This window comes from Myxocyprinus asiaticus, chromosome 38, assembly GCF_019703515.2.
Source record: "Myxocyprinus asiaticus isolate MX2 ecotype Aquarium Trade chromosome 38, UBuf_Myxa_2, whole genome shotgun sequence".
NCBI lineage: Eukaryota > Metazoa > Chordata > Actinopteri > Cypriniformes > Catostomidae > Myxocyprinus > Myxocyprinus asiaticus.
Window position 1 is genome coordinate 27,535,892 of NC_059381.1, and position 15,673 is coordinate 27,551,564.

The 15,673-nt window shown below is 38.6% G+C and overlaps 1 protein-coding gene across 4 annotated transcripts; it reads right to left on the bottom strand.

Moving 5' to 3' along the window:
- Positions 1-561: 561 nt before the first annotated feature.
- Positions 562-15,153, bottom strand: LOC127428682 (mitochondrial fission factor-like). 4 transcript variants are annotated; one of them, XM_051677204.1, is made up of 8 exons: positions 14,863-15,151; positions 14,007-14,228; positions 13,583-13,692; positions 13,378-13,472; positions 12,019-12,198; positions 2,536-2,601; positions 2,094-2,169; positions 562-1,247 (listed from the first exon to the last, which is right to left on the bottom strand). In XM_051677204.1, exons 2-8 carry the CDS (start codon positions 14,209-14,211, stop codon positions 1,116-1,118), a joined length of 864 nt encoding a protein of 287 aa, XP_051533164.1. In that variant the 5' UTR covers positions 14,212-14,228; positions 14,863-15,151; the 3' UTR covers positions 562-1,115. The 4 variants fall into 4 exon arrangements, with proteins under 4 accessions (XP_051533164.1, XP_051533166.1, XP_051533167.1 ...); XM_051677206.1 differs by having other exon boundaries at positions 14,806-14,878; XM_051677207.1 differs by lacking the exon at positions 14,863-15,151 and adding an exon at positions 14,686-14,829.
- Positions 15,154-15,673: the final 520 nt, after the last annotated feature.

Sequence of the window (15,673 nt, forward strand, 5' to 3'; positions counted from 1 at the left end):
ACAGGGGATTTCCATTTCCCAGCATCATTCCATGGGACTGAATGGGGTGAGCACGATGGAGATAAAAGGACATTTGTTCATGTTTAATATTCTGGTATATTGGAATATTGTTATGCTGGAGTTTTGGGAGTTACCATTGCGGTGAAGATTGGCAATTGTGCTTAGGTTGAGGATGGACTTTCTCTTTCAAGTGATGTTTGATTTAGCTCTATAATCAGTTGCTATCCTTACACTTGCTCACCTGGCATATACTGATGATTGTCAAATTCAATAAAGGGTGATGACTTTATTTTTTGAGTTTTTAAAAAGTGTTACCAATAATGATAGATTTGTAAAACCATCATTACCATTGTATACTGCTAAATCAAATTCAGATCTGAACCCAATCTGGTTGGTAACGGCCACTTTTCATAACAAATGTGGCCGTATACAATACGATTGCTCGTCCTACATTTCTTTTTTGTTGAATATCCTGTTTCACTCAAATATGTCTCATTACAGAAGTAAAATGGGTTAAATAAAATGCCATTTCATGTTGACTTTGAGAGAATGAGACATGAGAACAATTCCAATTTTTATTATTGTAAATATATATATACATCAGGCTGAGCAAACAGGTTGAAGAATTGTGAGCTGAATAAAAGCTAAACAAAAACTTTCATCAATGTAACTTCATAAATAGTTTGAACAAAACCCGAAAGGCTTTTAAAACACATGCAGAAATGCAGAACAATTCAAAACCTCACGGTAAAAAACTTAATCTACTACAGTGGTCTGATCACAAGAGCCAATAGTGAGGGTATTTATGATACGCTGGACTTCCCTCAAATTACTCATGGACCACGTCTCCATAAGTGTGCCATGTCATTGCAGTGATTCAAAACATGAGTGGATGACACAGACTTTACGCCTCACCATAATAATGACAGTGCTTAACAGGAGTGGTTTCTAAGCCATCCATTTACCATAATAGAGATGGCTCTGATTTACCCTAATAAATCACTATTACATACAATCAACAGGATCTACAGAATAAGCTATGCTGTGTAATATATGAGAGCTTCATGTAGAGCAGTCTGTTTATGTAGTGTTCTATAGTGTTTTGTAGTGTGACGTCATCTGCGCATCCACAGCCAGCTGTTGATCAGGCAGGCAGACAACAGCAGTGAAAACAGCACTAGTTCTGTCTGTCTGCGCTCTGCATTCTGTCTCTCCAGTCCTGCTATCCGCCTGCTCATCTTCACAACCTGAACCAATAAAACCCAACGAGAAAAAAAATCAACATGAGACTAAATTAAACTAAATATGTCGCATGTAGCTTAAGATCTGTGAGGCAGTCATGCCCCATTCTGTGGTCATTTGTCTTTGTGATGGAACATGACATCAATAATTTGGTAACATTACCAATTTCAGTCACAGAAAACGTTTTTCTTGTGATCAAATGCTAAATGACTAATTATAGGCTGACATATATACACTGATGAGCCAAAACATTATGACCACTCATAGGTGAAGCGAATAACATTGATCATGTCCTAACAAGGTCTGGGTAGATTAGACGGTAAGCGATTAATCAGTTCTTGTACTCAACATGTTGAATGCAGGAGAAATGGGCTGGAGTAAAGATCTGAGTGACTTTGACGAGGGCCGAATTGTTACGGCCAGAGGACTGGGTCAGAGCATCTCTGAAACGGCAAAGCTTGTGGGGTGCTCCCGGTCAGCAGTGGTGAGAACCTACCAACAGTGGTCCGAGGAGGGACAAACCACAAAGCGGACACAAACCGGGTGTTGGGCGCCCAAGGCTCATCGATGCAGAAGGGCAGTCGAACCAGTCTGGTTCGAACCAACGGAAGGTCTACTGAAGGTCTAAAATTTTAATGATGGTTACGGGAGGAATGTGTCACCACACAGTGCATATACAGGGCTGTGTAGCCGCAGACCGGTCAGAGTGCCCATGATGACACCTGTCCACCGTCAAATGCGCCTACAATGGGCATTGGAACTGGACCTTGACAAGGTCTATAGGTATGAATGGTTTTCGATTATAAGTATTTTTGCACTTGGTGTATAGGCCTTAAATCTGTAGCACTGACCTGTCTACGGAGCACCATAAATTCAACAGCAGTTCCCGTGTCTTCCTCAGGGCTCAGCCAGAACTCCTGTGAGGCACTGTAGAGACAGAAAGTTATACTAAAGGAATAGTTCACTTAAAAATGAAAATTCACACTTCTGTTGTTCCAAGCCTATATGTCTTACTTTCTTCTGTGGAACACAGAAGGAGATGTTAGGCAGAATGTTATCCTCATTAACCATTCACTTTCATTGCATCTTTTTTCCATACAAAGAAAGTGAACGGTGACTGAGAGTGTCATTCTGCCTAAAATCCCCTTAACAACTAAACAGGGAACATTAGTTTGCATTGAGGGCACCATAAAGCGGTGTTCCACTATTGCATGGAAAACTGCATCCAATAAACAGTGTGAGAAAATCATTGTGTTACTGAATAACAAACAGTAAACAAACAGCCACTGTCACCTTGTCCTGCTCTGATCAGGCTGAACCTCCACTGCCTGGGAGGGGTGGTTTTCTGGGTTACCAAACCTTAAAATACAAAAGAGATACCAGAAACCACAGCAGTCGGCACTGAATAAGGTTTCTTCAAGTCCATACTAAATTACTCACACACGGGGGCTCTAAAAGTGTGATAAGCGAGTGCTGTAAGGTGCTTATTAGTTGCAATATAAGTGAATTCATAGATTAAAATTCTGTTTGAAAACAGGAAAAAAGCTTGATTTTGCAGCCACAGAAGGTGTTAAAGGCAAAGACTGTCATGTTAACTCAAATTATAGAGGCAACTTTGAAAGCCCAAAAATGTTATGTCTACAGCCAACCCTCATTTCATAGCCTAACGCTTTATAAGGCCTACAGGTTTCCCACACTTTTGACCAATGAAATGCCATGACTTTTCCATGATCTTTGCAGCCAGTTCATGCTTAGCGGATAATGCGTTTTTAAATGATTTCATTGAGATCGCTGGAGTAGATTTTCATTTGAATCTTAAAGGAACAGTTCACCCAAAAATGAGAATTCTCTCATCATTTACTCGCCCTCATGCCATCTCAGATGTGTATGACTTTCTTTCTTATGCAGAACACAATTGAAGATTTTTAGAAGAATATCCCAGCTCTGTAGGCCCATACAATGCAAGTGAATTGTTGCCAGAACTAAAGGTACAAAAAAGCACATGAAGGCAGCATAAAAGTAATCAATTTGACTCCATATATCTTCTGAAGCGATATGATAATTGTGGGTGAGAAACAGATCAATATTTAAGTCTTTAAGTCTAAGTTTTTTTTTTAAACATGGCGATGTGCATGAAGAAAGTGAAAGTAGGGCTGAGCGCTTAATCAAATTTTATCTTCAATTACAATTTTGGCTTCCAACGATTATGAAAACAAGATAATCGAGATAAAACTATTATTGTGCCACATTCCATTTCGCAATGAAATACCCCGGCATTATATCTTTAAAGTTCAAATAATAAGGAAGCGGGTTATGAAAATAAACTCAAAACTGGTATTTCTCTGTGTGGTCTGCGCCGCGTCTAATTGTTGCTTGAAGTGACCGGGGAAGAGACTGAATGTTCTCCCGGCTGATGCACAATCTGGGGCGGAGACGCTCGTCACTTGCGTGCATTTGCTGCAACTAGATTATAACATGATAGCTCACGACGTAGTGAATCATAATATGCGTGTCACGTTCACGGTGTGTAACTTATCAAGAAGAAAATAGATGATACGCAGCTCTATTAAGAAGAAAACGTTTTTTTTTTTGTTTTCTTTTTTTAGTTAAAGATGGATCGAAGTGAACATAAAGGTGAGAGAGTGCAGTGTTACCCTATTATACACTGGAACAAAATACGTTTTTGATTTGTTTTTTTGGTATGTGCTGAACATGCGTTAATGCTCGTGTTATTGCACACATGAATGGTCAAATACATTTTAATATTCTGCCAAAATGCCCGTCTTGGTGAGGTATTCACGTAAACACAGAGAGTTATGTCTAAAGTGAACGTAAATAGTGGAGAAAAAAAGTGGATTTGTATTAAAATGTCGGACTTATAAGTAGAGCCCGACTGATATGGGTTTTTGAGACTGATACCGATTTTAGAGAGGGAAAATTCACTGATTACTGATAAGGTGGCCGATATAGCTAATGTTTTAGCTGGAATGAAAACAGACTTTTCTATGTGGATTTTTCACTGATTTTGCACCAATATGACTAAGCAAAGGTACTCAGAAGGCTGCTTTCTTAAATATTTTTATCAAAGAATATTTGACATTATTATTATACATAGTCAACAAATTCTAGAAATGAACACTGAGAAAATAAAGAATACATAAAAATACAATAAATAGCTTAATAAACATCAGTACTGTTAGTATAAATCAACTGCTGACCATTTAAATAAAGAATAAAATAAAAATCAGTACTCTGTTTAGTATAAGTGAATTGCTGACCATTTAAATAAAGAATAAATAAAAATACAATAAATAGCTAAATAAACATCAGTACTATTAGTATAAATCAACTACTGACCATTTAAATAAAGAATAAATAAAATAAAATAAAAATCAGTACTGTATGTTTAGTATAAGTCAATTGCTGACCATTTAAATAAAGAATAAATAAAAATACAATAAATAGCTAAATAAACATCAGTACTATATTAGTATAAATCAACTGCTGACCATTTAAATAAAGAATAAATAAAATAAAATAAAAATCAGTACTGTATGTTTAGTATAAGTCAATTGCTGACCATTTAAATAAAGAATAAAAAAAAATAAAATAAAAATCAGTACTGTATGTTTAGTATGTCAATTGCTGACCATTAAAATAAAGAATAAATAAAAATACAATAAATAGCTAAATAAACATCAGTACTGTTAGTATAAATCAACTGCTGACCATTTAAATAAAGAATAAATAAAATAAAATAAAAATCAATACTGTATGTTTAGTATGTCAATTGCTGACCATTAAAATAAAGAATAAATAAAAATAAAATAAATAGCTAAATAAACATCAGTACTGTTTAGTATCAGTCAATGGCTGACCATTAAAATAAAGAATAAATAAACATAACATAAATAGCTTAATAAACATCAGTATTACTGTTTAGTATCAGTCAGATGCTGACCATTAAAGAATAATAAATAAATAAATAAATAAATAGCTAAATAAACATCTTGGGCCGGTTGCTCCAGCTATACATACGTTACAACTTAGCCTAGTTGTGGTGTAAAGGGGCACTAAGTCAAAATGTATGCACTACTAAATATTTAAGCGTTGCACTATTAAATTTATGTAGGACGTAACCCTACGTATAAACTAAATATTTACGGAAGCCTCCGACCAGGAGCAACTGATGGAATAAAAAAGCAGACTCATTTAATGACATCAATGAGCTCATGTTTTGGTTGACGCTTCAATCCTTTCGACATATATGATGGTGTTGGCATTTACACTCATTTACATGAGAGAGAAAAAATTACTTTTAAGCGGCTCTTCAGCATGAAACCGATCTAACGGTGCCGTTTTTAGTGTGCGTCGCCCGGTGTCAAGTTTCAACACATTCAATATATATATATATATATATATATATATATATATATATATATAGGATATTTAAATGAATAAATGTCTATTTTTCCAGCCTGTTGAATTAGTATTTATCACCCCTCATTTATTTTAGATACAGTTCCTATATATTATTATTCACACAGGGCAAATATACTATTTATTAAATCTACTTTTATTACGTATCCTATTTTAATGTCTGGAAAACCAGACTTTTAAATATTACATTTTATAAATGCAACGACTGGAATTGTTCGGTTGAAGGGGGTACCAAACTGTGAATCCTGAACAAAACAGTTTGGTGAATACATGTTTACACGCTGACAAGGTACGAAAGTAGCTATGTGGTTAGCTAGTTAGCTGTAAGCTCGTTGCCACGGAGAGTAAAAGATGGACCAGCATTTTCATCTCACCAAGCATGAAATCAACACTCACCACACACAATCCACCACCGCACTGTTGTCTGCTGAGCTCTGATGTTTACCTTTCAGTCTGCTACATTACTGACTGCACTGACAAACTATAGCTGGCTAACTGCAAACAGATGTGATAAACATGAGTGACATGGTTGTCAGGGACAGGGTTAATGATATAATAGTTATATAAAATGATAGGGTCATTTTTTATTAACTTTCCAGTATGTATTTCACAAACTAGTTAGAAATTTAATGAGAAGAGATCACTCAAATCTGCACCGTTTAACTCCTCACTGTCTGCAGAGCCCTGTAAACAATGGCGTCAGAGCGCACTCTGCTGGACAAACTATGCTATGACACCAATTCTAAAGCATTGTTTTCTGCATTATATGTTCTGAAAAAAGTTTGCATATCGGTGCATATCGGTAAAATATACGCCGATACCAATATATCGGGGAAAGGCTAATATCGGCCGACCGATATATCGGTCAGGCACTAAAATGTAAGCTAATAGACCTGCTGCTGTTATAATCATACAGTAAAGACCAGTAGTTGTTTTATGTTGCATTTCATTCTGAATGTTTACTTGAATACTTTATAGCCTACTGCTGTTAAAAACTTTTAAAACTGTTTAAAAAAAAACACTGAATTTTCTTAATTTGTATTTTTTGTTCTATTATTTTGAATCTATTTCTATTCGTTGCTGTTTTTTATTGTTATTTTATTACTGACTGTTTACTAGTCTTGAATAATTACGGAGGAACTTGAAACCATTCTTCCATAATTAACATATTAGTGTTATTATTTGTTGTGGTTTTGAAGCTGGTATTGAGAATCATCAAATTTCACTACTGACTACTGAAATTTTGGTATTGTGATAATGTGTAGCCTTTATTGTACATGGTAGATCTTGATGCAATAACATGATGAAAAAGTAGATCTCATTCCATAGAATTATGAGCATCCCTGCTGTTAATGGTGGCGATGGAGGCTTTTCTTTATTTGACTACCATACATAACAAATAATGATCATATGACAATAGCCTCCTCCCCTACCCACCGCAGTTTACATTAAATTCAAGGAAATCCGCTGTTAAAAAGACAATTTAAAAAAAAAAGTTCAATAAATGGTGTGCTGAGTGACTCCAGTCAGGATTCCTAAGCAACTACTTGGCCAGGTTGCTAGGGTGGGTAGAGGCACATTGGGTTAAAATCCTCGTGGTCGCTATAATGTGGTTCTCGCTCTCGGTGGGGCACATGGTGAGTTGTGCGTGGATGCCGCGGAGAGTAGCGTGAAGCCTCCACACGAGCGCATTACCGCAGAGACGTAGCGCAAGCCACGGATGCGCGGATTGACGTCTCAGACGCGGAGGCAACTGAGATTCGTCCTCCGCCACCCGGATTGAGGTGAGTCACTACGCCACCACGAGGGCTTAGAGCGCATTGGGAATTGGGCATTCCAAATTGGGGAGAAAATCCCAAAAAATAAAAATAAAGTTAAATAAATGCATGAATAATCCTAATCTCAATATTGACCAAAATAATCGTGATTATGATTTTTGTCATAATCGAGCAGCCCTATGTGAAAGTGGACATTTAAAGTAAAAAAGGACTTAAATATTGATCTGTTTCTCACCCACACCCATCATATCACTTCTGAAGACAAGGATTTAACACTGGATTCGTATTGATTACTTTTATGTTGCCTTTATATGCTTTTTGGACCTTTTGGTCACCATTCACCTGCATTGTATGGACCTACAGAACTGAGATGGCATAAGGGCGAGTAAATGATGAGAGAAGTTTTATTTTTGGGTGAACTATCTCTTTAAGTAATAGATTTAAACAATTAGTTCTGTAAGATTTTACTAGTTTTCAGGGGGGAAAAAATTCAGATTTCCTGAAAAAGCACAACTTTAAAACTCCCTGATATTTCCAGACTGTGGGAAACCTCTGCCTAATTAAGCTCCAAACTATGCCATTATATTTACAGTAAATCAAACCAACAAAACCAAACTACAGTGATTCCAAGGTCAAAGCAAACTGCTGAAGCTTGAACAGCCCAGTGCACATTGCAGTTGGGGGTTTCCAACTTCAAGAAATATTCTAGGTTCAATACAATTAAGCTCAATCGACAAGGTTTGTTGCATAATGTTGATTACCACAAAAAATTATTGACTCTTACCTAATTTATATATGAAAAAAACAAAAAACAAAACGGTTACAGTAAGAATCTTACAATGAAAGTTAATGGGACCAGTACATAAAGTTTCAAAAGTTTAACCACAAGATGTAAACATTACATTTATAAATTGATTTCAGTGTAATGAAATCAGGGATTTACCGGCGTTACAGCGTTTACCAGATTACAGGGTATATCGAAGTTATGTCATCATGACAATGTAGTAGTAATACTGGACACAACTTCACACAGACAAGGTTAGTAAGTGATTTTATCACATAAGAAATTTTAACATGTATAATGTTTACGACTTGTGACTATTATTTTGAAACAGTGTATATTTTAACTTCGTGTGACCACGCATCCACATGCATGGACATTGTATTTTGGCACTGCTATATGCAACACAATTTAAATTCATTTAAAGCGATTGAATACTGTTTACAAGACCCTAGACTGTCATTTAAGGGCCAAACTTGTGGTGCAACGAGTCATGTGACACAACAGCAATTTCCTTGAAGTGCTTCTACGGGTGCAGAGCGAACAAAAGTGCCTCTGGTAAGAAACCTCTATACGTTTTTTCATTGAAACCTGTTTAAGCGTAAAGAGTAGCGTCTCTAGTTTCGTTTGATATGTCATTTTGAAAACTTCATTTTTGAAAACATGATTCAATCATAAAGTTCTTTAGAGGAGCAAGACGATTAAATCCACCTCGGCTGGCTACTGTCCCGACTTTGGACCTAACTTTCGTCCTAAAAGCTCTCGCAGGGCCCCCCTTCGAGCCTTTGGACTCTGTTGATTTGCACATGCTCTCCATTAAGACTGCACTACTGCTGGCCTCAGTAAAACAGGTCGGGGACTTACATGCACTATCAATTGCCAATTCATGTCTGGAGTTTGGCGCAGGACTTTCAGGAGTCAGTCAAACACAGGAAAGGCTATGTAACCTAGGTCCTAACCACACCCTTCAAAGCGCAGGTGGTTCACCTTCAGGCCTTCTTCCCTCCTCCATTTAATTTGGATGAGGAACAATTATTGCATTTGTTATGCCCTGTGTGGGCGCTACATGCATACGTTGAGCGCAACCGTAAGTTCAGACTTTCTGATCAGCTCTTTGTGTGCTATGGAGGATGCACGAAAGGAAATGTCTGTCTCCAAGCAAAGACTTTCTCACTGGATCGTTTATGCGATTACCCTGGCTTACGAGTTGCAGGGTAAGATTTGCCCAATTGGTGTTAAAGCACGCTCAACTAGAGGCATGGCCTCCTCATGGGCATGGACGAACGTTGTGTCTTTACAAGACATATGTTTTGCAGCAGGATGGTCTTTTCAAAACACATTCGAAAGGTTTTACAACCTAGATGTAACGTCTCTCCCTACACAAGTCCTCTCTGTTTAGAGCGCTTGATATTTCGTTAGCCAAACATTTACTTATGCCCCTCTAAGTAGGGGCTCCCCATCATTTTACACAACCGCCTGCATTCAGGCCATTGTAATTTACCATAAAGTCACAAGCACTTTCATTATAAATAAACTTGACTGGATTCGTGAAGGGGTTAATTCATACTATATGAATATAGATCATATATTCATTCTGAGTGCTCCCCTCCTGGCTCAACATGAGGGTCACTCACTTGCAGCATACTCATGCCGGTCGCCATCCCGTGGGACTGCGGCGTCATGTTTCCTCTCTGGAAGGTTATTTCATGTACTGTGGCATGATGAGATTCTGTTCCCCATATGCGTTAGTAAACGCAAAGTCAAGTGTACTGAGTTGTAAGGGAACGTCTTGTTTACATACGTAACCTCGGTTCCCTGAGTTCTTCTGAGGTGCAAGCAATGCGCTCCTTGTCCCTCAGTCAGAAAATTCTGAGGAATGGTGTTTGCGTGCCTGCTTTTATAGCAGACAGCTTCGCACCTAAGAGGGCGGGGCTCAAACACCATAGCCAATATTAGAATATTGGCGTTACTGTAGAGAGGTTTCAACTAGGTGGTGTGGAAGCACACTCCCATATCGTCTCAGGGAACCGAGGTTATGTATGTAACCGAGACGTTTTCCAGTGCTCTGATATGTGTGTTATTGTGTGTCATAGCTGTTCCTATCAAGCTCCAATATGACATTAAAGAAGCATAAAAGCACCATTAAAGAATTCCATATGACTCGTGTATTACGTTCAAAGTCTCTGGAAGTCATACAAAAGTTTTGTGAATCGCAAAGGATTCATGTAATATTATTAAATTAATAAGTACATATAACGTCTGCATGCGCAGTGCTGCTTATGTGAATGGGCACTGCTTTGTTGCTGACACACTCTCATAGCAGCAGCATGCACACAAACGGCTAGTGAAGCTACTGTTTTCAGCGCAGCTAAAAGATCTTCCTGGAATATCCTGCCAAAATAAAAGCCAGAACTGTTATTATTGTATAATATAACTTCATTATTATTATTATTATTATAATTAAATTACAATAATAATAATAATAATAATAATAATAATAATAATGTGATAATCCTATCACAACTAGCTCAGTAGTAAAAGACGTTGGCAACCACCCCTGGAGTTCGCTAGTTCGAATCCCAGGGCGTGCTGTGTGACTCCAGCCAGGTCTCCTAAGCAACCAAATTGGCCCGGTTGCTAGGGAGGGTAGAGTCACATGGGGTAACCTCCTCGTGGTCGATATAATGTGGTTTGGTCTCAGTGGGGTGTGTGGCGAGTTGAGCGCGGATGCCGCGGTGGATGGAGTTAAGCCTCCACACGCGCTATGTCTCCGTGGCGACGTGCTCAACAAGCCACGTTATAAGATGCACGGGTTGATGGTCTCAGACGCGGAGGCAACTGGGATTCATCCTCCGCCACCCGGATTGAGGCGAATCACTACGCGACCACGGGGACTTAAAAGCGGACTGGGAATTGGGCATTCCAAATTGGGTGAAAAAGGGGAAAAATAAATAAATAAATAGGCTACCCATTTTTTTTTTTTTTTTTTCATGTAATTCTTCTCTGTCTACTCTATTTTATATTGAAGTGTGTAGTTATAGAAAAAGTGGTTTTGGTGCATCCCTTATAATAACATGTAGAATTTATGAAATTATTCCAAACAAAGTCTAATTTAAAATAATCATTTTCCATTTTCGGTTTACAGCCCAGTGTGTCCAGAAATTTCGGTTTCAGTTTCAGCCAAGAATTTTCATTTCAGTGCATCACTAGTTAAACAAATATATGATTGGATGATGCTGGCCATTACTTTGAATCAGAATTATTAATTCAGATAATTTCTGATGTAATGTCTCAAAAACATGAATAACCAACACTCCTGGAAACATAATAAACAATTTGATAAAAATCTGACTTTCTATAGCTTGGTGTTATTTAAAATTTCACAACTTAGTCCCGCTGTCCACATATGTGGACATCAATTTTTAGGAAAACTATTTGCTTTAAAATTATTATTATTATTATTTTTTCTTGCTGGCTTATTAGGTGCTACTAGTTACAAATCAAAAAGGGAAATGGAAAATGCACACACAAGCCACGCTCGGGTCTCAGGAGGTTAATGTTTAAGGACTGGCCCCTTTCAATTTTATTCTAAGTGCCTTCCTGTAACCAAGCACATTTTACATAAATGTGGGACTAGTTGAAAATATTTTTTGTGGTAAGCAACATTATGCCACAAATGCTGTTAACTGAGCTTAACTTGTATTAAACCTGGAACATTCTTTTAAGCCTGGTTAGCTAGAGCCCATGACAAGGATGAGGACCGTCTAGGTGTGTCACCTGGAGGAGTATTTTTTGGTGACAGTCTGGAGGATTTTCTGAGAGGCCTGCTGCCCCAGCTCCTTGGCAGCCTGCAGCATGCTCTGTGGGGACAGCAGGTCGGGTGGGATGGAGGGGAGCCCCAGGGGCTTTGGTGGGGACAGGTCTGCATGTACAGCAGGTGGATGTCCAACACTGCGGCTATTGTGGACAGGCCGAGGGAGGTACAGACATAACAGACAACAAGAGCACCACAGTTATTTAAAGCAGTGGTTCTCAAACTGGTCCTTGAGGACCCCCAGCACTGCACATTTTGCATGTTGCCTTTTTCTGACACACCCAATTTAAGTCTTGGAGTCTCCACTAATGAGCTGATGAGTTGAATCAGGTGTGTTTGACTGAGGAGATATCCAAAATGTGTAGTGCTTAGGGGCCTCCAGGAACAGGTTTGAGAACCACTGATTTAAAGTGATAGTTCACCCCAAAAATGAACTTCTGTCATCATTTATTCACCCTCATGTTGTTCCAAACCCATATGACTTACTTTCTTCTGCAGAACACAAAAGGAGATGTTAGGCAGAATGCTCAGTCTCAGTCACCATTCACTGGATGATGCAGTGAAAGTTGTACGGGATTGGAACAACATGAGGGTGAGTAAATGACAAAATGTACATTTCTGGGTGAACTATCCCTTTAAGGAAACCACACCAATACTGCACAGCTATAAAAATACAAACCTGAATGCTTTTATTTGAATGGGTGAAATAACAGGTGAGATTAAGCACATTTGGCAGTTTAATTTAAGTAAAATTATCTATACACTACAACAACCTTATCAAATACTGTCTGATAAACTAGCATGTCCTTCCTATTTATGCCCTGCGTTAAAGTTTTGCCAAAGAACAGCAGAGATGATGTGTATTGTAAAACAATAAATCTCTCTTTTGCCATCTAGTGGATGCTTAGCGTTTAGCAGAGAGCCTGAAGCCTACACTAAAATCAGTGGCTCTTAACTGGTGGGTTGCAAGTCTATTCTGAAAGGGATGAGGACAGCAAGGAAAAACAATGCTCAATGCAAATAAAAAAATGCAACTAACAATATAATCATGCACAGTTAACGCTTTCCATATCTTTTGTTTCTTGACGTAAAAGGCAGCCCAATTCAATTCTACGACAAATTCAATTTTTTTAACAACGATACCAAAACCGGCTCCACACATTTACTTTGAAGCATGCAGCACATGCAAACTATATATTTATTTTGTTTAATTGTAGCCTTTGTGGTTAAATAAACACACTAGGACATAATTTAATTTTAATTTGTGTGCTGAATGTTTACGCCTTTCAACACCTAACGAAAATAGCAAACGGTGGACTTACGGAGACTGGGAGCGAAGTGCTTGTCTGGAGTATGAGGGGGTTCCAGGTGGGGTCCGGCCAAAAGCATGGTCACTATAAGACCTACGAAGAGGACTCTGTGCAACATAAAAAGTAATGGCATGAGCTTTAAGACTTTTAATTTCTTTTTTTAATTGAATCTGAACATGTATGGTCCTCTTATTCAGTTATATTCGTATTGCACTACCTGGACAGGCTCTCTCATGTACACCTCCCGGTCCAAGGATCCGTGCTGCAGGTCCCACATTGATGAAGTATGTTTGGAGAAGGGAGGCCGTGGACTCAGGTCAGGAATATCTGTTTAAGGACCAATATAAGATAAACATCTTATTTTCTGTGATTCCGACTTGACTTAGGCTAGGTTAGAACCAATGTCAAGTCTTCAAAAATATCAGCTTATGAAAACACTTGAAAAATATAAGTATGCAATTACACAAATTCATTGCCTCTATGTAACATGTAAATAAATACATACAAATGTACAAGTTTGAAGCATGTGTATACTGTCATATACTTCACACAAATAATATGCTTTAGGCTGAACATGGTGCAGATCATGTCTACAATGGCATCATTTGGTAATTAAATAGACCCCATTTATCTTTGCTCACCTGTTAAAGCCAGTCTGTCGGGTATGTGCATGTTGTAAGCTGCAGGTATATCTTCAGGTCTTTTGTCCGCAGGCTCGTGCATGTGACGCGCGGGACCGACCCTCAGCCGCTCGGGCACGCGCATCCTCTGGCTGATGACCTCTGTGAAGTACGGGTCACGCTCGCGCATCGGCGGACCATCATCAAAATACCCCGGAGATGACATAACTACTTCAGCACTTCCTGAATACATGCAGTTTATATGACTTCAGCCACATATAAAGGTGAAGAAGAGACTTGATATTACATGGACAGTGCAAAGAGAGATGTCAAGAGGCCAGTAAAGGGAATTAGACTGACCGTACTGCCGAATATCAAATGTTAGCTTCTTTACGTGAGCAAAATAAACACTTTAAGAAGAAGATTACACGATACTGTGGTCATATCTAATTTGACGTGCGTAAAGGACTATAAAGTCTATGGGCTGTTATACACCGCTATGCGAGCGGTCAGTGGCCCATGCGTGTTCCAAAACAGGTCAAACAATAAGATTAGCATAAAGGATCATTCAGACATCTGACCAAAATCGTTTAAACAGTTTAAAATACAATGTTTCACATTTCTATATAGCTTTTAATCGTCCTGAATATAACCAAACACCTGTTGATAAAAGCTCATGGGGCTAAATTTGTCAACTCACACGTTAAACATGGTGTTATTATGTCCATGGGTCCATCTAAACGGTTTCGTTTCGGGTTTCTAGCCGTATCTACAACCCCATGTCAAGCGATACAATATACAAATTAAATAGAGTGCTTACATTGTGTTTAGTACGAATAAAAACACATCTTAAACTTCCACCAAACTGTTAACCCACCTTCATGCAGCTCACGTCGACTATGTGACGTAACATGACGAAGAGCAAAAACAGGCGGAGCATACGTTCTTACTGTCAACGTTTCACATCTGCTGCTTCTCAATCAGCTGCTCTATGTCTTTTTTAGGGATGCCACGAATAAAATGCGCATACTAGCTGACATATCACTGAAATAGCTGTACCGAGAAACCACACTTGTCTCTTGTAAACAACCAAAAAGAATATGTCAGTGGACAACGCGAGTTAGCATATCAGAAAACTTAGAGGCGGATCTCTGCCAAGCGACAGTCCTCGCATTCTTTTTCAGCCGTCTGGGTTCCGGTGTTGTGTTGAACTCTGTTTCCTCCCAGCAGATCTTTATGGGGGAACGGTATCTGATGTAACATTCTCAGCTGTCAGAATGCATTCCCCCATGCACAAACCTAAGCCATCCCTACCCTACCTAACCCTAAACTTCACCCTACCTACCCTAACCCTTCCCTACCCTACCTACCCAAACACTAACCCTGCCATACCCTAACCCTTCCCTACCCTACCTAACTTAGCCCTCACCCTACCCTAACCCTTCCCTACCCTACCATACCTACCCTAACCTTAACCTACACTACCCTATCAGGGCTAGGAGAAAACAGATTCTGACATGGAACACAATTCGATACAACACCGGAATTATTTTTCCCATTCATTTCTTATATAGACTTTCAAAAAATCCTCCACTAACCCTCCTGTGATATTCAAAATGTCATAGGTTTAGATGTGTAACCTTTTATTTACATGTAAATTTCTACATTTTACCATTAATTTGCATGTA